The sequence below is a fragment of the Tauraco erythrolophus genome, chromosome 2, assembly GCF_009769465.1.
Source record: "Tauraco erythrolophus isolate bTauEry1 chromosome 2, bTauEry1.pri, whole genome shotgun sequence".
In the NCBI taxonomy this organism is placed as follows: domain Eukaryota; kingdom Metazoa; phylum Chordata; class Aves; order Musophagiformes; family Musophagidae; genus Tauraco; species Tauraco erythrolophus.
Window position 1 is genome coordinate 52,684,080 of NC_141466.1, and position 23,693 is coordinate 52,707,772.

A 23,693-nucleotide genomic window follows, 5' to 3' on the forward strand; every position below is an offset into this window, starting at 1 on the left:
GCTTTTTAGTTTGTTCACGCTACCTTGCAATAGTAACATTACGAAGAAACCTACAGATGCTGCAACTGATGATACTGTGAGGCACACGTGAGTGTCACAAGCTCATCTGTAGAGAGGTTTCTGCTACTGCCAGAATGCCAGAGCATATTAATAACCGATATCCCCCTGTTAGGTCACTGACCTCTTACCAAACCAATGAACCACAAAGCCCGCCCACCCCCAACTACTTCGGGCTGTTAATATACACCTCTGTACAAAAAATTAATTTATTTCACTAAGAGAAAAATACAGAACACTTAGGATAAAGATTTAATGTTACTCTTCAAAAGCTTGTCTTTACGGTGAATTCAGAAGTCTAGAAGACAGCTAAAAACACTGACCGCGGCCCTTCAGTAGGATGGAGAAAAAGCAAACACTCTGCATCATCAACTAAATATTGACTTGATTGCAAAACAAATGCTATAGAAGAAAACGTGGGTTTTTTCTCCCCAGAAGTTGGTATGTGTTTAACACTTCAGGCCAGAAAGAAGTACAGTTCAAAGCACAACTTCGAAACAATTACAGCAGTTCAAGTTGTCACTCTGATGTTAGTCCTTTTCCTCCCACTGCAACAGTCTCTAGTCCCAGTACGTCAGGACTTCTGTTTACTAGCTCCTTCTCTTGCTAGTCTATCAGCTTCTTCATTTCCTTGGAAGCCAGCATGACCAGGAATATGCATCTGTTAAGACAAAAGTATAGGAGCGTTAGATATGCAAGAAATCAAGAAAAAAGTACATACATGAAATTTGATTATGCAACACCCTTTCATTCATAGCGTAGTAACACCTCCTTAGAGGTGCTCTCCTCACGTTTAGTCCTTACATGTTCTTCCCAGGAATGTTCATAGTCTCCCTTTCTCCAGGAAAGTCTTGCCAAATTGTGAAAATCATCTTTACAATACGTAATGAACTGGATAAGGACCACCTAACCTAGTCTTTAAGAAATGCAGAGAACAGCTCCAACTCAAAATTCCCACTTTGAGAGGACGAGAAAAACCTCTCTCCATTCAGTGCTTAAATCAAGTTCATCTTTTCCCAGAAAGCCAAAGACCTCTATGCCACTAACAGCCTTGGTAAGTTATAGCACTCACTTTGGATATAGAGACAGGGTATGAAAAGAATCTCTTAATTTTCAGATGTCTTAACTGTTGATCCTTCAACAATTAGGAACTGAAAACACTTTCAACTCTAAGCCCATCCTTGTAAGAAATGAGGGTGGAGAAGTGTGGGGGAGGAAGGAGAGGAGGAAAATCAAGCTTGCTATTTGACAAGATCTGAGAAGGGACAAGCATGAAGTGTGTGCGAGATGGTATCAGGCTTACATGGCAAGGTGTTGGTACTGGGTCAGGGGCTGCCAGGGGTGGCCTCTGTGAGGGCCAGGGGCTGCCCCCACACTAGAAAGAGTCAACTCCAGCCAGCTCCAAAACAGACCCACCACAGCGCACAGCTGAGGCCATCAGCAAAGCTGGTGGCTCCTCTGTGATAATGTATTTAAGAAAGCATCAAAAATGCTGCACAGCAGCTGTGAGAGAGGAATGAGAAAAATGCGAGAGAAACTGCCCTGCAGACACCAAGGTCAGTGAAGAAGGACAGGGAGGAGATACTCCACGCCCTGGCACAGATTCCCCTGCAGCCTGTGGTGAAGACCATGGTGAAGCAGGTTGTCCTCCTGTAACCCACGGAGGACCATGCTGGAGGAGATATCTACACTGCAGCCCGTGGAGGACCCCACGTCTCAGCAGGCAGATTACTGTAATAAAGTGCCTGCATACATTGCTCCTCCTGAAATAAAACATCTTCCCAAGTTTAAGAGATTCAGATGTAGTAAGTGTGCATAAAGCACTACATTTTTTTTAGTTATGTAAAATAGTCTAGCTGAACTTCAGTCTCAGTTTTACATTTTACACTTTCTTCTTCCCAATAGACAACAGGAATAGTTATATAAAACCCAGTCAGCCTTTAAATTGAAGTTGTCAACTCTGGAACACAGAACAACACGAACGGAAGAATATCTGCAATAGATTTCCCATAGAAAAAGTGCACATTAAAGATTTACGCCATCCTGTTTTCTACAGAGTAAAGATACAATCCCAATAAACATGCCATTAGCAGCCACAAAGTCAATGGTACCGAGATTATGTCTAGAATCAGTAGTCTTATACCACAATTAGAGTAAAATCTAGAAGGGGGGGGGGGGGGGGGAGATATCCCCTACAATGATTAGCACTGATGTTACAGGCTACAGAAAAATACATTCTACCAGGAATACCTGTATAGAAGTTGCTTTGCTTCTTTACTGGAGAGCTAAACAATTTAGAATTTAAAAATGGGGATTTTAAAGACCTTTCTGTGCCTAGCTTTCCTGTAAAAAACACAGTTAAGGTACAGAAAACTAGAGTCATTTTATTTGAGATTATATTCTCTTAGTTTTGTGAGTTTAAAGACACTCATGTGATTGAGTTACACCAACAAATCAGCATCTTAAGAGTTCTGAAAAGCAAATCCAGAAATTGTGCTATTACTCAAAAAGACAGCTATTTTTTAAGATTAGATTTCCAGAAGCGGAAATTTCATCTACTAACAGTACTAACAAACTAAAAGTAATCATTGCAGGTGTTTAAGTAGTAAGAAGAGACAGCAAACAAATATGAATATGCATTTCAATAAATTAAATACTGGTTTCCAGAGCCTAGGTTACGTTGCTTATTTGCCTTAAATAAAACAACTAGCTTCTCTGTTTTTATGGCTTTACTTATGGATGTAGAATAATATTATGCTTCATAAAATTCTTGGTTACGGTCATACTTTTAAGTTTTTACAAGAGGCGTGTTTAAGATGTCATTAAGAATAAGAAACGAGGTGCTCACCCACTGAATTTCTATGCCTTTTGACAGATTATCAAGTCTTTCAAAATCTTCTTTATTTATTACACTTCCTCCTGAACTTGTTCTCCAGCCATTTGTTTTCCAGTTGTCAACCCAGCTCGTAATACCTATGCAAAGGGAGCATCACCATAAAAATGCTATGAAAGAAACCAGCAAGGATCAAGATGGAACAAACAGCCTTTTAACAAGACATTAACTCCATACAAAGTCTCAGGCAAAGACACTGGAGATAGAAGATATCCTTGTTTGGTTCTCTAATACTGTCTTTCAGGATTGTATTTTTCCATTATTAGTTGAATTACCTAATCATGTTTTCCTCAACAAATATTAAAGACTAGTATCTTATATAAGCATTACACACAAAATTACAACATCAATTTCAATAAACTGACACTAAGGATTTGCTCAATGGTACAGTAAGTTAGAACAAATCTACAGCTTTATCTGTTTTGAGAAATTGAGAAGACGCATAGAGGAAGAACAGATGGCCACCTGTCTTATGGCTTCTGCATACTAACTATAATTCTTCAGAGAAGGACCACGTACACAGATTTCTACAGAACAAGATTTAACATTCTGGTCATTCCTTGCTGGCCAAAAAGTTTACTGCATTCATCTTTATTTAAAGATTTTTTATTTTTTTTTTAAATATCTTTGCTGGTCTTGACAAATTTAAGACATCCTTACTGCTTTTACAACAAACAGACTGGAACCAAACAGAGAATCACCAACCTTGGAAACAAAACCTCCTAAAAACCAAACCAAACCACATCTAATTGTACTTTACTGCAAGTTTCCTTCCCTAGTATTTAAAAAAAAATCTCCTAGACACATTTACAAAATAACTTCAATTAAACAAGAGTGGAACCTGCACCTCAGTGACCTAAAATGCCAAGAGCAAACTGCAAGCAAAACCAACGAGTCTAAGACATTACACCTAAAAATTCTTCTTTTTATCCCTCACACTTAAGTCTTCTGAGTTTAACAGGAATTTTATCCCACACAGCAACTTTTCCTCCTTCATAACACCAGTTTCGCAGACAAGATGGTATAGACTTTTCTTGAACAAAGCAAAGAATTACAGAGATGTTTCTTCGCTCCTTAATGCTTGTAATGACTTGCTTCTTGCAATAAATTATGCACTGGATTCTACTGATCAGCATGCAATACCCAGTCTTGAAAAGTACACTCTTTCTTCTACTGTTTCAGAATGCTTCTGGCAGAGATTAAAAAAAACTCACCAACAACAAAGAAAAAAAATAAAAAAGAAAACAAACCAAAACGCACATTCTGCTCCTATAGAAAATGCTATACCTAAATCTTTCGGGTAAAATAAGCCACTCAAATGAGAGATTTATGAGACAATCCTTAGGGAGAAGTGACAGAAAATTCCTTTAACTTGTTTCTTAACATTTAGTGTCCTTTCCTCATGAACTAGAATCAGGAGGACAGAGCACAAGTCCTTGACACTTTTCACTTCTGGACAGAACCTCTTCCATGCACATGCAAGCTAACAGAATTTGAAACAAACAGCAAGTAACAGCTCCAGCAACTTCTTCTTTGACTAGCAGTCATTTGTTACTACTCAGTAGCTTTCTGTCCTTTCTAGGATATTGCTACTTAAGGAAACAGTTTTTTCAAGGTAAGTTTTGTTTTACTGCTAAATACGAGCCACTTGAAAAAGGAAAAAAACTTGATGCCCTTCCTTCATACTCCTCCACTTTCAGAAATCAGGGGGAACTTCTGGAAAGCAGAATGACTTACTTGGAGGAAAAGATATACGAGTTTTTAACATACAAGCCATTTATAGCCATTTATTTGGTTTATTAAAAACAAGCAAAGAAACAAATAATTACTTTAAATGTTAACACTCAATCATAGGAAGTTATCCTAAGAACAAGATACTCGCACCTCCCCTGACCACTCCCTCCCCAAAAAAATAATTGATTTAATTTTCAACCCAAAGTTACAGTAAGTTTGTTTAATGTTATTTCAAAAAAAAACCCCAACCCTCCAAAGTGATCTGGAAACAGCTGACACATGTACTCCCTTCATAGAAGTCTGAAACAAAGAATACTCATGCAGCTCAGAATTACAGGAGTAAGATATGAAGATCTGGGGAAAAGGGGAAGAAGTATTCAGAAATTAAGTCTTACTGGCTGCTTCATGTGGTATTTCTAGAAAATAAAATAAAATTTGCCAAATCATCAGATGAAGGTGAAACCCTAAATACATACTCTGAGCATATATCATCTCTGGCCAGTCTTTTAGTCTAGCCTGAATGTTTAGAAGTGTAGTCTACACGTAAAAAGTAAGAAAACTTGAATATATTCCACATTTGTGTATTAAGACAGCCTTTCCAATCCAAACAAAACAAAAAAGAACCCTACAGGGTCACTATGCCAACTTCTGAGTACTTTCCTGCATACATCCTTCACAGAGTATACACCAACAGCATTTTTTCCTGGACTGTGTGTCATACCGAATGCCTTAAGACAAAAATTCTGTAGTTACTTCTGTCACTCTTTACTGTAACGGGCGCTTTGTCTCTACTTGTATTTCATATGGTTGGCACGTCATCCTTGCAACATTCCGAAGTTTTTCCCCCAAGCAGTCACGAGCATTGAAATAAGCTACGTACTCTCATCCTTATATCCCCCTCCCCAGGCCTCAGTACGTTCTGTGGGCCGTATGCAATGAAACTGTGCGCAGCGTGTCCTTAAGAATCGGGAAAACCAAAATCATTAACTTACCATTAATAGTGAACTTGCTATCAGTGTAGATAATTAGTTTCTTGATGTTTTGACTCTTTGCTTGCTCTATTGCTTTGCAGGCTGCCTTAAAAACATTTCAATAGAGTTACAATTCAGAACAGGATTTTGAACACATGCAATTAAAATATCAGCAGAGCACCTGCTGCTAATGCAGAACTACGAAGAGCATTACTGTAATTTCTCCATCAATGAGTACCAACGTGCTTGAGAGCAGAGGTTCCCAAAACTATGCATGCCTGATGCATTAAGTGGTGGTCTGCGAACATGGAGCCACTTAAGTTTCTCTGGCAAAAAAACCCACAAACATTCTGAAGCCCAAATCTGTACCGCAGGAACAGCTCTGCCCGATTTCCTAACTATCAAAGACTCTATTAACTGCACACCCAGTTTTTGGCATTTTCTCCATAACTTTGAGGAAGGATGGATTCATGCAGTTCCAACAGTCTGGAATCTCTAAAATTTTTTATTTATTTATTTATTTAATTTTTTTAGTGCCATGAAATGTAAGAAGGGAGAAGTGGCTGGGTGTGGATGTACAGCTGAAAAGCTCTTTACTGACAAGTAGTGACTCTGGCACACAACCATCGCCTCTGCTTGTCCCTCTTTAAAATGAACTTCCTGTAGTTTTTAAGCGGATCAATTCCTTTTCAGTTTATCTCCAAACACACAGTGCAGGACAGCAGCAGTACCAGAATTAAGATGAGGTGAGAAGGGAAGACTAAATCTGCTGTTGCCAACAAAAGTTTACTCCAAAAGTAACAGAAACTACTCGCGAGAGCCTAGAATTGTTTGTTATATTTCTCTAAGGAATATGATACTCTGATCCTACCATAAGAAGAAGCCGATTCTCTTCTTAGCCGCTACTCAAAAGCCCTGATCTCAAGGTCTGAGATATACACATTAGAAATACAAAGGATACTATACAGATTTGAGAACCAGGACTTCCCGATGAAAAGGCGGTTTTAAATAGCTGTGGTTGGGAATTCTCAAGGTGAATTACTCCTTGTTCAAAACCAACAAAAATTAATAAAATATGAAGAGAATTATTTGTTTCAAGTCATAACTCCTGATATTTTGTGTATTTCCCCCACAGCTCTGTAAGTGGTTTCTGAAGGCCGGACTTGAAATAGTCAAGAGTGTGCTACTACGGTCTACACGCACAAGCATTTTAGGACGTTTAATACTTACATGTATTTCCGCTCTTTGATTAGTCTGTCGTCCAGGAAGTCTTTCACTGGTATTTCTGTGTCCAAGGAATGAATAGTAGATTAGTTATCCCAGATATTTAGCATGGTGTACAATGAGTACACATTGGAAAAATATATACAAGACAGATACTTCTCTTTTTATAGAGGAGGATGAATAGATATTCTAGCTCCAACTTCCACCTGTGTAGTGCAATCTGCATATTTGGACCTACCATTGATGTGCAATTACATTTGTTGTCTTCTGTGCCTGCCTACAACTATTTTAAAGCCTTCTGCATCACCTGAGTTACAGCTTCAGCCCCTAAAGTTGATTTTCCTACATTCTTACCTCCTAGAGAAGCTGATTTCTCTTTTCCCCTCATTAATTCAGTAGTCTCATAGCACTGTCACTGTGACTCTCAATAGCAGGGTTTTCATATTCCAAAGGAGGCGGGCATTGTAAATCACACACAGAACAGACAATAGTATACATCAAAAAAATAAATCAATGAATCCATCCAGCTACTTACAAAGGGTGGCCTGGTCCCCAGTAGACACCTATTCCAGCACGTGCCCTATTACGTCCATTACCTGAGCAACAACCATCTGTATAAACGACTGCAAAGTCACCTACGAAAGAATTACCAAAAGCAGAAATTCAAGCACTCCTTAAAGGACATAAGCTCTTTAAGCAAAAAGAAGTGTCTGTCAGCAGATTAATCCCCAAAACTTCCCTCCCCAGAGAGCCTTTTAAAGTGTTAACTACAGAAGCCATGTAAACGAGTAACGCAGAACACCAGAACTCCCTCTGCAGCTTCACACCCCTACTGCTCCCAAAACAGTCAGTCTCAAGAAGCATCTCTGCCCCATGTTCTGTATTCTCACTACAGTTCCTGTCTTTGTCAGTCAACATTAAAACTTCCCAGCTACATCTGTATTTAAATACAGTCTGTAATCTAGACATACAAAATCACATCTGTAACGACCAGATTAAGCTATATGTTGATACCAATTAAAGTCAATTAATATTACACCGAAAAACAATGTGAATAAGTGTCATGGCTCACATTTCCATTTTAAAAAGAAACAATGTTACACTGCGCCTATTGCTGCCATACACAAACTTCCCTAAAAGCTTTCTAACAATTATGCTTGTTACTTATGAAAGAGTGCAAAGAACTCAAAAGAATTACAAGATTAACAAAAGACCTTACCCATATATGAAAATTTATCTTCACTGACTGTTGGTGCTGAGTATACTTCATCATGTTTTACACGCTTTGCTATGTGTTCTTCATTTGTAGACTGTTCATATGGCCTCTTGCACGTATTACAACACAAGAAGTCTATTTCTGGTTCTTCTCTCTGGCTACCAGTTTCTTGCGTTACAGCTGGAAGACCGTGTGCCTCTTCCAAAATAAAAAAAAAAAAGCGAGAGAAAGATCAAATTTCATTTGAAATGACTACTTCTAAAGACACCAGTTATCACCTATTAGCAATGCTAGTCTGTTAGACACCACCCCAGGCTACTCACTACACGAAAAACACGACTGTATATACACCTGCCATTCTTGACCCACACCAAGCTGAAGTAGAAACGAACGGCCCTTAACACACAGATGGTACACGCAACGTCCTCCAAGCACCTACAGAATCGCTTTCATTGCATGGACGCGCCCGTCACCGTGACCGGAGGACAGGGCCACCACTGCACTTAACTACGACAGCCTTCCGCCAGCTACGAGACGCCCGCCGGGGGACGAACACAGGCCGCGACCCGCGTTCAGCCAGAAGCCGCCCTGTTTACGCAGTGCAGACGGGGCTGTGCCAGTCCGTCCTCCCTCCCTCCCTCCCTCCCTCCCCACCCCCGCGGCCGCCCTCCCCTGCGGCCCGGGCAGGAGCGAGGGGCGGAGGAGCTACCTGCCGGCTCCGGCTGCTGCTGCCCCGGGAGGCCAGCGCGCACGAAGGCCCAGGCGTCCTTCTCGGCGGCGAACTTCTTGAAGCTGGCGGAGGGGAACTTGTTCACCTGCTCCTGACACTCCGCCCTGCAACACAGGCAGCGGGGGTGAGGCCGGCGCGGGGCCGGCCCGCCGGCGGCGGCTCCCGGCGCTACCCCGGCCGGGGCCCTTACCAGGTGCGGTAGACGCCCGTCCGCCGGCCCCTGCGCACCGCGTAAAACATGCTGTCGCCTCTGGAGACAAAACAGGAGTGACTGAGCACCGCCACGAGCCACCGCAACATGGCGCAGCCCCGCCGCCATCCGCCCGCGCCCCCGCCCCGCGGCTCGGCCCCCCCCCGCCCCCCCGGCCGCCACACCCCGCCGCCGCCGCAGCCGCAGCCGCAGCGCCGCCGCCGCTCGCCGGCGCGCATGCGCCCCGGCCCCCGCGACTCGCCGCGGCCCCGTCCTGCGCATGCGCGGCGGCCAGCGAGGTGACGGAAGGGCGGGCGCGCCGAGTGCTTCCCTACGAGCCGCGAGAGAGGCCAAAATTACTGGAAAAGCCTGCGGTTTGGGCAGTTTTTGTGTTTGGAGTTTTGTTTAGGGGATCTTTTGTTTGTTTTTCTTCTTTGTTTGTTTGTTTTTCCCTACAATAATTGTACTCTAAAAGCCATCTAAGTCAGCTTTTGCTTTGGGGGGCACAGGAGGTCACGGCAGTTTACACAAACTCCTCATCCTGAAAGCCCCAGTTATTAAAAGACAAGTGAAATCGGACCGTTACCCTCCGGCTGACGTTCTCTCCTGCCAGCCCAAATAACGGTCCTGGTCCTGCAATCAGCTCCGGCCACCTTTTGGTCCCCAACGAGTCATTAAAACTCATGGAGCACCACCCAGGAGTGAACACGCCCTGCAACCTGCTGCACGGTTCCCGCTTCCTCTTCGCGGCTTAACGAGCACCCGAGCAAGGACTGTCACTGAAAGATGGCTCAAGCATCAACGTGTTTAGTACATCCAAAAGTCCAGAGCTGAAGAAGGTTGTCAAACTGGTTGTCATCCTCCTGTTCAAATCAAGGGCTGCTGATACCAGTGCTCCAGCTGAGCCCCATACCGTGATGGCTTCTGAAGTAATGAGGACCACGTGGCCCAAGCTGGTTACAGTCCAAATTGTTGCCAGCCGCAACCTGCTGTCACATACCCACATCGGGAGTGTCATGCACTGGGAGACCGAAGCTGGGAGGTCTGGGTATGTGCCAAATTCAGCGCCTCAACTCAGCTTCTCATAAGGTCAAAGTACAGAAGATGGGGGCACGGGTATGACTGCCTCCAGAAACAGCCAAATGTATAGATGCTGCTGCGCCTTCAGCTGCTGGGTTTCCCTTGTAGCTCCAATACGGAACTACTATGACAAAGCCAACCTCGAGATGACAGAGCCGTAGAGCGTTGTAGTCACATTTACAAGGGTGGTCTAGTAAAACGCCAAGAATGTGAAACGCTGATGTTAATTTTGCCTTCCACTGCAAAAGCAGCGATAAGATGAATATTACTGTGTTTGTCAGTTAGATGACACCCTTCTTTAAAAAAAAAAACACAAACTGCTTATGCATTTGACAAGCCTTGGTGGAATACAGAAACAATTTGGTCAGGGTCATATCAGAATATAATTACTGCATTTTTCTTGCTTCTTCCAACATATTCATGAGACTTCATGTTATTCTTGCTTACAAAATGCTTACGTCTGATTTTCTCAGATCAAGATTATTTACATTAATTATCTCAGTAAAGGTTTCCACTGAGACTCTCGGGCTTTTCGCTACTTCCTGCCTGTGATATTTTTATTTTATTGCTCTCGGTTAGCTTTTCTTTTAATTATAGTTTTCTATAGCAGATGGATTTCTTATTCCTTACAGGTTTACACATTTATATTACTTGTAGTCTTCTTGGGGCAAGACATAATAGAAGAGCAATGAGCAGTAAGTGATGGGGAAAGAAAAGACCTTCTGTTATGCTCATTAATTCTCTGTTTGTACAGATAGCTTCATACATCCAATTTACATGCAAGGTCTGAGCAGTAATTCTTCTGCTGTCATGACCAAGATGCAGAGCTCGGAAAAAAAAATTACTTTTGAAGTCCACCGAGTACCATATACATTACCTTCATTGCTTCTTCTCCCAGTTGGTAAAACTGAAGCTGCATATGATCAGCCAGCCCTATCTTTACTGCTGCATCTCTGCTCCTGTTTTTTCCTTGCTGTTGTGCTGCAGTGGCAGGACGGACAGATCCCTTTCCTCATGTGACAGCTGGCATTTTTGCTACTCTGGCAATTAGCACCACTAGGCTAAGCGATACCTGTGCTTGCTTCATGGTACTTGCCCTCCTCTGGTTGCTATAGCACCAGTGGATTTGTGGGGTTTTTCAGTCAGCCCAGGGCAGAGAGGACATTTTGAGCTCTGTAACTCACAGTTTTGTGGAGGGAATGCAAAGACTCACCAAGAAGTGAACCATTTAGGCCCCACCTGCAAAGCTGAAGGGTCCAATCACAAAAGCTCTCCTCATCTGAATACAGAATAACGTATATCCATGTATACATGGGTAGGACTTTAAGTGGGTTTCATAAATTATTTACCACTTGTAATCAGTGTCGCAGTTACACACGGTAACGCTGTGTAGCCACCATAGAACAAGTTGATCAGATAATACAAAACTAGCCAATTCTTGGCAAATCAAAGCTTGCATGAGCGCTTGTACTACCAAAGCTGAGGAACTGGTAATGAGCAGCTAGGGGAAAAGAGAGGAGAGCAAGCCCTTCTGTTTTGGTGGAAACATGGTGGTACCAAGTTGAATGAGAGTGGTCGGTGAGCCATGCCCTGATAGTGAATGTTCCTCCCTACACATTGTACTATAAATTCAGCTGTGTTTTACGGCCTTCCTTATTCAGCTTATAAGGAGTCCCGTGTTTCCCTCCCCTGCTCTAGAACTAAAACTTGTTTATTAGTTTATTAACATATTTTCTTGGCAGCCATTTCTGTATTTATACAGTCTGCAGAAAAAAAATAGGACTTTATATATATATATATATGTATATATATACAAAAATACTCTCATCACTTAAGTAAGGGCATTTGTCTGCAGGACATTGTTACTTAAACTCACTGTAAATGTCAGCTGATTACCTTGCCCCACATTAATGCATGTCATGTACACATTAGCTAACGTTTTAGTCTTCTTTGATAAATATTTTAGCTTGAAACATGTTTAACCATAACATGGTTCCCCACATAAGCTTTTAAAGCAAAATTTAATGTGACCTGAGTCAAGCATTTCCCATTGAAAACTGCGCTTTTAGGTAAGTAGGTTACTAGCTAGTCACTTTATCTAGCATATCCTGCAAGGGTAAGTTAAAATGCCATCTCATTACCTTGATTAAACATATAAGACAGGAAAAGGAGGTGTTGTATCTTCCTTCTCAGAACAGAGATCTTGCAGAGCAAAAAACTTGCCCGCACTTCAGTGTAAAACTATGTGTCAGTGAAATTGCAAAGTAGTAGTCCCCTGGCACCATCGCAGTCTTCAGTCAACCCTTAGAGGAACAGCCTGCCCATGAGCTTTGAAACTTTGGTGTGGTTATACAAGCCTCTTTCAGAGAAGTGAACTAGCAATAGACTCAGTTTTGCTTCTGATTCTAGAGTTAGCTATAACATGGACAGGTCTTGTCGCCTGTCTCTGTTTCTTCCACTTATTATGTTAAATCATGTTGTTCATAGCATCATGAAACCTTGTCCTTTTACTGTTGGGATACTTTTGTAACACACCTGACTTACTCTTTCCACTTCTTCACCCTGCCTGTTCTGATTCTGCCAGCGTAAGAACCTCATTAATCACATTACTTTGTAATGACATAACTTCTTTTAAAGATCGCATATCTGCAATGATTCTTGAAAACCTGTGAAAACCTGTCAGGTGCTTTGGATACCAGACATTATTGTCTGAGTAAAGCCCACACAGATCTCAACACTCTGCATCCTTCCCTGAACGCACAGTCAGTGTCAGGAAGGAAACATCTCTCGACACCTTCTCTCATTTCTCTTATGTCGCATCCTGGTCTATTCAGTGGCACTAATAGCATGGGGACAGGAAGATACAGATAGTCACATTGCATCTTTATTTCTTCATTAGCGCTCTGAACAGTCCAATTTTGATCCATCTGCACACCATCTATTCTTTCTCCCTTTCATAAAGGATTTCACAGTGTAAACTGAATGTGGTCTACTGGACTGCTGAGATGATTACTTGTTATCTTCCTTTTCTTACTCTTCAATCAGATCCTCATCACTGCTGTTTAGGTAATTTCAAATCTCTATGAATACTAATTCTGGACATCAGTATGAGCTGGGCAGTTTTTCCTATTCCTTGAATTCGTGCAAGGAAAGAAGAGTGACTTGAGAGAAAAATGGGAGCTGAACAATTTGCTTTTCTGGCTATCATAAATTTAGTAAAAAGCCCACAAGTGTTAGAAAACACGATGAGCTGCCTTCTGCAGATGCTAAAGTTTAGGTTGGAGTGGAGTGGTGTCCTTGTTAATTTTTGTTTACAACACAAGCTTATTACTCCGCTACTGGATTTTTTTAAGTAATAGACTTTACACACACTATTACATAGTAATAGTGAATGTAGTATTACAAGCTAAACTTGGCTGCTCTTAGGGTTATTCAGGGAATCAGATCACAGAACCAGTGCTCTGAACCACATTCCTGTATTTAACCTCTCTGGACAGCGTGTGCCAAGAGCTGCACACCTGCCTTGGAGCGGGACTTTCCTTTGAGCAGGGGACCTCCCTAAATTAGCCAACAGGGAAATGTCAAGGTGAGGATTTTTTGTCAAGGCAAGGTTTTAGCTCCACTTTAGATGCAGCCAGGCACTTTCACCTGAATCAATGTGCAAGTCACTTCTTTAGAAACTAGAGTACAGCTTGTTCTTTTTATCAGTGTGCAACTGAAGCGTTAATAGTGCATTCTTCGTTAGATAATCACACAATATATAATAAAAAGTGTTTCCAGTGATGAGAGAATACATGGAGCGAGGGCTCTCATAACTTGAGTTAGTACCCAAACACAGATGAATAAGCTGAAGACTCCTGTGTTCTTTCCAGTCTAATGACCGTTTAGTAACTCTTGATTGCTGTGACGTTGTCTCAGCAGAAGCAACTGAGAGGTCATGTTTATAGTAGTACACAAAACAAAGCCCAGACTCTGATCTGAGCTGGCACGCAATTGCCCATCCTCTCTGGCTGTCAGCATGCTACCAGGCACGGTTTAGGCCATGTCTCTCCAGCAACAACGCCTTGCCATTGGTCAGGGGTGACTGCGTGCCAGAGACCACTCCAGCAGGTCTTCTTCCTTGAAAAGGCTGAACATCACAGGTGAACTCTCAGCCCCCTAAATGGAATGTGGCGAGATGGAACACCGAAGGGAGGAAAAGAGACCATCTGCCACCCTACTCTGTTTTTAGAGCTGGTGGCTGCTGCTGTTTTGCACAGCACTCGACAGGGGTGAGGGAGCTCCGCAAGAGAGGCAGACACACGCTCCATCTATGGGCCCTGCCATTGCTGGGGCAAACCCAGCTGCACCGCACTGCCAATGCCGAGATCCCGGCGACCATTTACAGAAGAAGCGTTTCGACACTGGAGGCCGAAAACTTGAGGCTATGAGGGAAGCGGCCGGGAGGCCCTGAGGCACGCGGGGGCCGCCTCACACTGGCCAGGCCCACGGGGAAGCAAGCGGCAGCGAGGACTTGGCACGACGGCGAGAGACAGGCGGAGAGGCTTTATCTCCCTTCTTCGCTCGCTGTCACAGGGAGAAGACGCTTGGGAAAGGGACAGAAGCGGGAATGCATTCCCCCTCCCGCAGGCAGCATGTGAAGACGCCTCTCGTCCCGCTGCCGCCAGCGCGGCGCATGCGCTGAACCACGGCTTTCGCCCCCTCCCCTCCCCACCGCGCGGCAGCTGGTGATGACTTCATCCGCGCGCGCCGCGCCAGCACTGTCGGCGCCCTGTGGGGCTTCGCTCTGGCGGAAGCCGCTGCCGGCTCGCGGCGCGCGCGGGTACCCGTTCCGCCCTTCTTCCTGGTCTGGCTTCACCCGGGTGTGGGCGGGGCCAGCGACTTCGCGCGCCGCGATCCGAGCCGCGCTCGCGAGAGCTCTCCCTTTTCCCAGGCCGGCGCTGAGAGAGGTGGGTGCCCGGGCGCTGCGCGGGCCTCGGCGGCGGCGCCGCCTTTTCCCCCGCCGCCACCGCGATACGGAGCCGGGCGCCGAGCGGCGCTCCCCGCGGCAGCCGCGGGGCAGGGATGCCCCCGATTACCGCCCGCCCGAGCCCGGATGGTCGCTGGGGCGCCCGGTGCTGGGGGAGGGGAGCCGGCCGGGTTTTCCTCCGCCCTCCCCTGGAGGTGCCCCGATGGAGGCCGCCGGGCGGGAGCAGGGGGCCGAGGCCGGGCGCGGAGCCCCGCCAGCCGGGAAGGGGCTGCCCGCCCGGCGGCACGTGGGGCTTCGCGAGCGGCCGGGCAGTTTCCCCGCTGCACACGGCGGGCTCCGCGGTGGGCAGGCCCCTCCTTCCCCAGGACGGCTTCCCCGTGTTATGGTGGGCATCAGCTGGAGCGACCTGCTGGGACTTGCCTGGGGCTCGCTCTGGCTTCGCTTTGAAGCGTGTGGCTGAGGAGCCGGATAGCAGAGTCTTGCTGTGTTCGTAGCAGAAGACACATTCCTGGTGAAAACTGAGGTGTTCCCTTGCTTTGCAGAAAGGCCATGTTCAGCTCTAGCGCGAAGATTGTGAAGCCTAATGGCGAAAAGCCAGATGAGTTTGAGTCTGGTATATCCCAGGTATGTGTCTTTTCCTTCTGCTCTTTGGTAGCTGACTGAAAGTTACGGAGACAGTGTTTTGACAGTTGACTAGAGCTTAAACTTCGAGGGTGATGCTGTGTAAACGTGTACTTTTTCCTAGTTTTACTTAGGAACTGGGGCAGTCAGCCTGTGTTCCCACTGATTGAACTTGTTGCATCTGTCAGTGTGACTTATAGGAAGTTAAATCTTTGATATTGACTGTGGTGAAAAGTGTGCTCTCTGTCTCAAAGCGGACAAACTTTGATCTCAAGGGTTCTTATGAATTGAACTGGATCATAATAATGGATTATTCTGTAACTTCACTTTTTTAGGCACTGCTGGAGTTGGAAATGAACTCTGACTTAAAGGCTCAGCTGCGGGAGTTAAACATCACAGCAGCTAAGGTAGGCTAGACCTTCTCCACAAAAAATTGCTTGGTGACTTGCTCTGTGTGTCTTTAACTTCTGTGAATGTTAATGTACTAGGTGAATGATGTCTTTAGCTGTTTCTTATGGCCTGTGTTTGTTTTACTGTATACTGTTGTGGTTTGTCTTCTGGTATTAGCTGTTAACACGTAGTTGTTTGGGTTTTTTTTTTTAGGAACTAGTCAGAAAAATCACTGTAAAAACTTGGTGTTTTAAATAAACATGTTTAAAAATGGTAGTTCTACTTTCTGTCTCTGCAAACAGCTTCAGAGCTGAAGCTGACTATGTGTGTGTGGATATTGGCTGGCAATGTAGGCATTGCAGAATCTCTGTCAGGAATGTAAACCATAGTACTTGTTGTAAAGTCAGTTTCTTGTAAATTCTTTTATGTACCGAGTAATAGATAGGAGGTATATCAAGGTGATAGACTGACCTGATCATGTGGATTAGCCTGTTTGTAAACTTTAGTTTTAGTTTATAAAGACAACTGAAACTTTAAGAACGAAAAGGCAGAAGAAAATTAGTGTTAGCATTTGTCAGCCTTGGGGACTGGATGGAACAGATGGGGACTTGCTGTAACCAAAAACTTAAGTAGATTGCTTTTTGGTTCTTGCTCAGGCCCACTAATACAGACACAGATGCATGACTGCTTAGACTTAAGTCAAAGGATTTGGTAATGCAGAAGTCAACTTGATGTATGAGTTCAGGAGCCTTCAGAAGAACTGCTTTGCTGCTGAAGTACAGCAGTTCGTACTGTCCTCAACAAGGAGTTTTTAAAAATGTCTTTGTTGTTTATTTAACTACTTGTTTTTATTTGTGAGAAATCTCCTGTGAACATCTGAGTTACCTTATGTGAGAACGTAGCTGGTGAAAAGCAGTTCAGCTTTCTGTCCTGTAGGAGAATGAGGATGTCTCTGCAGTTAGGCTTACAAGGTGCTTCACCAATTAACCTATACACAGTTCTTTGGTATTGATCAGCTGTTGGAGAGACAAACCAGAGGAACAGTAATCCGTGTTGGTGTGATGTAAGCCTGCTGGCATCTGGACGGGAAGGAAATGTTTTGAGTAGTGATGCAGGCCTTGGCAAGTGGTGGACTGAAGTAGTAGCTCAAAAATAAGAGGTTTATTACTGTAAACTTTGTCTAGAGTCTGCATTAGAAATTTTTGAGACTTTCTGTCAGCATGTAGGTACCACTGCAGATGTGATGATAAGCATTCAGTGTAGTTGGTATTCTAGCATCTGAGTCCCACCCTGCAGAAAGAATTAGCTTTGCTATTCAGGGGATGTGACTCTGAAAGGAACGCTGGGATTAATTGCCAATTGCTCCATTACAGCAGAACAAGTGCTCTAACAGAGGTTTTTCTGTTTAATGCTTGCACTTAAATGCATTAAAACAGATACTTTCTGCTCTCCATGCCCCCTCTCCACCCCCGGCGAAGTTATAAGCAAGACTATCAAAATCTGTGTTCAGACCACTCATGATCAAACCAAACATTGCTTCTCGACCCCTAGATAATGTTTACTTTCTACTTGTGTTTCAGGAAATTGAAGTGGGTGGTGGCAGAAAAGCCATCATTATCTTCGTACCAGTTCCTCAGCTGAAATCCTTCCAGAAGATTCAGGTGCGGCTAGTTCGTGAGCTGGAGAAGAAATTCAGTGGAAAGCATGTGGTGTTCATTGCTCAGGTAAGACACTTAAAATAATAAAAACGTTGATTTGAAGGCATCCGTGGAGATTATCTAGTCTAGCCTTGTGCATGAAGTGGACTATTGCCAACATTAGATTAGGTCAGCCTGAGTCTTGAAAACATCCAAGAATGGAGATTCCACAGCCTCTCTGGATAACCCGTTCCACTGCTACTACCCTTCTTGTATTGTCCGTTCAAGGTAATAATGATAGAATGCGTATTTTTGTATCAGCAGCAAATAAAATGAATGTCCTTCTGTAGATGTAAGCTAAAATTACTTCAGCTAGCAGCAAAGGCCGTGTGATCTAGGTGAGATGTGAAAGTTTTTGGAGGAGGATGTAACTTTGTTGTTCTGGTCTGTCCTTCAGAAGTTTGAGAAGCAAAGCTTGGAAGTAAAAGGGAGCAAATATTAATAGGAACTTTTCTACACTTACATAATCTAAGTATTTAAAATCCAAGTTAATAGGAGAGGAAGAAAAAAACTGACTCAAGATCTGAATTTGTGGGGAGAGCTAAGCTATGAAAAGGTGATAGAGGGCTTTCTGGGCAGTACTAAGGGGTGGACGAACTGTAGAGGTCAGTCTGGAGGGTGGACAGTTAGTTGTTTGACTGAAGTTCGTTTTAGCAAAGATTCTTTGTAACATAAATTTTAAGAGTGAGAGCACCTTACCCTGACTTATTATGTGGCCAAGAAGACTCTTTTTAATGATATGCCTCTGGCTTACTTAGTTTAAGTGGTTGAGAATACCCTGTCAGTTTAGTAATCCATATTTTAGGAGGGAACATGTGCAGTTCTTCTGTAGGTGAAACGTTGCTTTTGGATATTATGCAACCTGGTTTGCAGTACAGTAACCCCATTGTGAATGCAGTCATGGAGAAGCTGTGATGTGTTGGTAGAAAATACTGTAGGTGGCTAAAAATGCATCTAAAACTCAACGTTTTGAAACACCTACCCTTGCAGATAGGGAAGCGGAAAATAAGTTTTACTGATCCAGGCCGGTATAGATACCTGTAGATGCTACTTTTGGAACACGTTACATTTAAGCCAGGATTTGATCTGGATTGTGTAATACATCTCATTATTCAAACTAATGTTTCGATCTCAAATGTCATCTTGCTGTCTGTGGGACTGAGGTACCCTCTGCAAAGCAGAGTGGTAAGCTCAATCCAACAGAAATTGTAAAATTCTTTGAGATTTCTCTTCCCAAAGAAGTGCATTCAGATTGCTAATACAGCAGAGTAAACTACTCTGGTTGTATTCATGGAGGAGGAATACAAATCTGTTATTTCAGTGCAGTGAACTCAGTGGATGAGAAATAAAATGATACCAATACTTCAGCTTCTGCAAGTAATGTCTGGTTCTAATGCTGGTGTAGTTTTGGGCATACTTAAGAATCCCTTTTTGGTGTTTCGTGTGTTTCTAGTAAAAAAAAAAGTGCATGTGTTTGGGTTAGGATTTTTTTAGTTGATAGTAGACACTAGATACTGAGAAATTTTTGTGTTTTTTTTTTTTTTCCTTCCCTTAACAGAGAAGAATTCTGCCCAAGCCAACAAGAAAAAGCCGCACAAAAAACAAGCAAAAGCGTCCCAGGAGGTAAGTAATACTGATTCAATACAACAGCCTTCTCTTGTAACTTGGTAGTTTAGTCAAGTAATGTTTAGTTGAGTTTTTGAGAAGTCATTCAAGTGGTTGGGTGGTCTTGTCCTTTCTCTTACTGCTTGAAATAGTATCTGCCGTTTGACTGCTAAAGGGTGCAGTAAAAAGCTTGTCTTCAGGCACTGCGTTGCATTTTTTAGAACTGCATCTGTGTTTCCAGCTACAGCTGTAGCCAATTTTTAGCCAGCAATACTAGCTTAAGAAACCTAAACCTACTGTCTCTGTTACTACAATGCACTGACAAGAACTTTTTTAAGCTGTAGGAAGAGCCACACGACATGTTAGACTGTACAGAAAGCAGGGCTGGCACACTGAAGGGATGCAGTGAGGGAGAGAGTGGCTGTGGAGGGGTATAGCTATAAGTAGTCTCACTGGATATGAATTTAACATCAGTAGTGTAGTCATTTGTGTTAAACAGCCTCCTTGCTCTCATCTAGTCTCTTTATTGCTAGGCATGCAACACTGCTATGTCTATGTGGATGTCGGTGCCTCTTCTGTACTGCTCTCTTACTCTGTCGTTATGTAGTCTGTCTTAAAAGTTCGTCCTCTTCATGACATGTGGCATGTTCCTGTAACTTCTCCCAGCCCCAGTATTACACCTGTGATATCTGTTACTGTATTTTGAAATCTTGAGGCATGGATTTGAAAAGTGCAGTTTTGTAGTACTCATCTAGCTGCCATCCTGCCTTTGGAGGATTCTGTCTGTTATATCAAAGCTAGTATTGCACAGTGGCTAGAGGAGTTGGCGTCTGTGTATGTGATTAGCATGCTGCCACTTTCAACAGGAGGGAAGGAGAGTGTGCAGGACTTCAGCCTGAGACTCTCAGACTAATAGTGTAAAACTGTGATATGTATATTGCAAAGCATAGAAATGTGACTGATGTTTGTCTCCCTTAGCTATCCCAGTTTTCGCAAGTTTGAAATGCTACTGTAGACACAGATCTTAGTTACTAGTGATACTGCCTTGAAACTGCAGACAGGGAAGCTGGAAATCTTACTAGTCATTTAGACTCATACACAAAATAACCTGGATTAATTTTTTTCAGTTTGGCTCACTTCTGGACAGTTCAGGAACACAAATGTAAACATCAGTCTTCTAAGCAAGGACTAAGTTTACCAGCTAGACCTTTATAATACATTGGTGTTTAGGCAGATGAAGAAACCAGTGTTTTCAAAACTGAGTCTTCTATGAACTCTGTTTAGTTTAAGTGTGCAAGTGTCTTTACTTGCACACTTAAAGTCCTCCAGTGAGTGTTGCTAGCAGAATTGCAGATGGGACAACTCGGTTCTGATTTAAATAAAATCTTCCTTAAATACATAGAAATAAAAGAATGTTTCAGGGCCAGTGCTGCAAAGCAACACGTGATCTAAAAGGTCAGAAACCTGGCTGCTGACTTTTTTTTTTCCCCTCTTATGCAGTCATGAAGTTTCTGCACTCAGTGTAGAATTTAGCTTTTCTTTTTGCATGACCTGTGAAAAGGTGTGATATTGTCACACTGCAGCATTAAAAAAAAAAACAACAAACCTGAACCCCCCTCCCAAAACCAAAACACCACTGACTTTTCAGCTAAAGCATGCTGTGGAAGGTTTAAGCCTTGGCAAACTGGAAAATTTGGCAAGAGGACATGTTCTAATGATGCAAATGTGGCCTTTCAGCCGCACACTTACTGCAGTGCACGATGCCATTCTTGAAGACCTGGTCTTCCCAAGTGAAATTGTGGGCAAGAGAATCCGCGTAAAACTGGACGGCAGCAGGCTCATAAAAGTCCATTTGGACAAAGCACAACAGAACAATGTTGAACACAAGGTAAATGGGAAAACTGTACTTTCTCATGCAGGATGGGGTGTCATTCTGACATAGCTAAGAGGCCACTTAATGTGAGACAGCAAAAGACTGCCTTTTGGCTTGTGGCGATGGAGGTGATTCTGTTTGTATTTGGAGTAAGATGCTGAAGATGAGGCAAGACAATTTTGAACTAAAGCTCTAATTGAACTTGCCAAAACCCCTGGGTTGTGAAATTGCTATATTGGTTCCCTCATGGGAACAGACAGTGTTTTGTTGGGTTTTTTGTTTGTTTGGGTTTTTATTTGTTTTAAGTGAAGTACTTAGTTTTGACCTTAAACAGATGTGGTTGGTACAGCCTGAAATCCCCCTTTGCTTTGCTTAGTTTTTTTTTCTGTAGGGACAGCTCAGTTCTCTGGGTCTCCTATGGTTGCCAATAAAAGAGGTCCCAAATATCCTCCAGAAAACTTGTCTTCTCTGTAAATGCTCAGCTACCTTAATCTAGAAGAAAATAATCAGCCTGAGAGTTCACTTCAGAATGAAGACTCAGTGGGAAATAATGTAATACTTGAAGTATGTTAACACAGATTTTAACTTCCTTATACAGTGTGTGTAAACAAGATTGTTTGTCTTCACAGGTGGAAACATTTTCTGGTGTCTACAAGAAGCTCACAGGCAAAGATGTGGTGTTTGAATTTCCAGAATTCCAGCTGTAAAGTGCAAAAAATGGCTGAATAAACAACTGTTCATATAACAGAGTAATTTCATTTAAATTTCAAATTCCATAAACATAGGTAGGGATTAACTGGTTTATGGGACTTCTCTACTCTCTGGATGAGTGATGTTTGTGTATCAAAGTATTAAGTCACCAGTGTTTTAACAGTAGCCCTCTTAGGTTGTTCTTGGCACTGTCGCAGCACAACTCTAGACAAAAGAGTGTAGAGTCTGCAAAAAAAATCGGCATAGAAAAACAAACTGAAATGTGTTCAGACTCACCTTTTGGTGAGAATATGAAGTTCCACTGCTCTACAGTAATTCTCCTGAGTTTTGCACACAAGAATACCACTTGGAGACCTACATGTTCCTGACACTGGAGGAAGTCTACATAGCAGATGGTGCGACCTCTGAAACACGGAGCAATGACATCTGAAAAAAGGGTTTGAATTTTTGGTAAACATGTTGGAGAAGGTATAGTTTGAATTTGAAGTCACTTTCTTGCTCTTTAAGTGGCAAAATTACATACCAGTTCTTACCTAAAGGCAGACCCTGCAGTTTCTCACCTTTATCAGCATGAAATGGGGAGACATTTTCACTTCGAGTGCTTGACTACCTTGCCGGACACAAACTACAGTGTTTTAGGCTTTGATTTTGCTTTCAGAAATAATGGATTTTTGTATCTCCATATATTAGCAGTATGTATGTCTGCGTATCAGTGTTGAGGTAACCTTCCTCATGGTTAATAACTGAAGGCAAGGATAGATAAACCAGGGTGAAGCAATAACTGCCAGAATGTTTGAGTTTTTTTTAATATGGTGTTTTAATATAGTTCGGTACATGCTTGGTGATCTGGGGAGAGGTGGGGAAGGACTAGCTATATCACAGTGGCTGAAGGCTACATGATAGTGTCTTGAAAACAATACGTTATTGACTTTGGTATCTATGTTTAGAAACATTTTCAGCAATTAACTTTTTTTTTGTCCATGTAGGCAATTTATATGAATTTAGTACTTCACTATACTGAACAGCCTATTCTGTTAGTTAGAAGTAATTGCTTAATACAGTAAAAGACACCTAATTATGGAGACAGCATATGAGATGGAGAGTTAAGTAGGTAACAGCCCAGCCTGTATACCAGGAGCCCGTGATAACTTGCATCTTCCTACCTGAGAGTAGACGGAGGACAAGTGCTGTTTATGGAGAGTCTGTACCTTTAATTCCTTTTCTTATTTACTGTGGTTTTGTTTGCTTCCCATGCTTCAGTTCTTCACAACTGAAAGGTTAAAACAAATTCCACGTTGCTTTTGCATTGAAAAAGTGAAGCTTTTAAGTCATGCCGTAACTTCTGTTTAGTAGGGCAGGACGTGTAGCAGTAAGCTGTTTTGGTGCAGACGGTGCAAAAAGAATAATGAAAGCACACATATGCTGTTGCAATTAGTAGTTTATTTCCTGCTTCTTACTGATGAGGCTTGGATATTTGCACAAAAAAAGCAGGCTGTATCTTTGAAGAAGTTGGCTTACCTTAAGGCCTTCTCTTTCCTTTTCAAACTTCTGTCTCTGGAGTATAACTTTATTTATTTCCCAACTTTTTATTGTTCATCTTGGATGATTCAGCAGAAGTGAACTCATCAACTTCCCTTAGCTTTAAATGAGGGGAGTTAGAGGTATATTATAACCCTTAATCCTGGCTATGGAGAGTAATCACGAAAGATCTTGTAGCAGGAGTGCCAGAACT

The 23,693-nt window shown here is 42.8% G+C and overlaps 2 protein-coding genes across 4 annotated transcripts; one reads left to right on the forward strand and one right to left on the reverse strand.

Moving 5' to 3' along the window:
- Positions 1 to 252: 252 nt before the first annotated feature.
- RNASEH1 (ribonuclease H1) lies at positions 253 to 9,140 on the reverse strand. 3 transcript variants are annotated; one of them, XM_086631389.1, is made up of 8 exons: positions 9,016 to 9,140; positions 8,805 to 8,929; positions 8,099 to 8,293; positions 7,415 to 7,514; positions 6,886 to 6,940; positions 5,677 to 5,761; positions 2,906 to 3,030; positions 253 to 718 (listed from the first exon to the last, which is right to left on the reverse strand). In XM_086631389.1, exons 1-8 carry the CDS (start codon positions 9,123 to 9,125, stop codon positions 632 to 634), a joined length of 882 nt encoding a protein of 293 aa, XP_086487515.1. In that variant the 5' UTR covers positions 9,126 to 9,140; the 3' UTR covers positions 253 to 631. The 3 variants fall into 3 exon arrangements, with proteins under 3 accessions (XP_086487515.1, XP_086487513.1, XP_086487514.1); XM_086631387.1 differs by having other exon boundaries at positions 8,099 to 8,275; positions 8,787 to 8,929; positions 9,016 to 9,131; XM_086631388.1 differs by lacking the exon at positions 2,906 to 3,030 and having other exon boundaries at positions 640 to 718; positions 9,016 to 9,131.
- Positions 9,141 to 14,988: 5,848 nt separating this feature from the next.
- Positions 14,989 to 21,999, forward strand: RPS7 (ribosomal protein S7). Its single transcript, XM_086608360.1, has 7 exons — positions 14,989 to 15,044; positions 15,607 to 15,688; positions 16,021 to 16,092; positions 17,656 to 17,799; positions 19,331 to 19,395; positions 21,115 to 21,265; positions 21,880 to 21,999. The coding sequence occupies exons 2-7, from the start codon at positions 15,614 to 15,616 to the stop codon at positions 21,955 to 21,957; spliced, it is 585 nt and encodes a 194-aa protein (XP_086464486.1). The 5' UTR covers positions 14,989 to 15,044; positions 15,607 to 15,613; the 3' UTR covers positions 21,958 to 21,999.
- Positions 22,000 to 23,693: the final 1,694 nt, after the last annotated feature.

Bases quoted from the DNA above. Each gene is read 5' to 3' on its own strand.
- RNASEH1 (XM_086631389.1), bottom strand. From the start codon at position 9,125: ATGTTGCGGTGGCTCGTGGCGGTGCTCAGTCACTCCTGTTTTGTCTCC. The intron at 8,930-9,015 runs GTAAGGGCCCCG...CCTGTGTTGCAG, and splicing joins ACGGGCGTCTACCGCACCTG to GGCGGAGTGTCAGGAGCAGG. The intron at 719-2,905 runs GTGAGCACCTCG...TTGTCTTAACAG, and splicing joins AAGGCATAGAAATTCAGTGG to ATGCATATTCCTGGTCATGC.
- RPS7 (XM_086608360.1), top strand. From the start codon at position 15,614: ATGTTCAGCTCTAGCGCGAAGATTGTGAAGCCTAATGGCGAAAAGCCA. The intron at 15,689-16,020 runs GTATGTGTCTTT...TCACTTTTTTAG, and splicing joins TTGAGTCTGGTATATCCCAG to GCACTGCTGGAGTTGGAAAT. The intron at 21,266-21,879 runs GTAAATGGGAAA...TTGTCTTCACAG, and splicing joins AGAACAATGTTGAACACAAG to GTGGAAACATTTTCTGGTGT.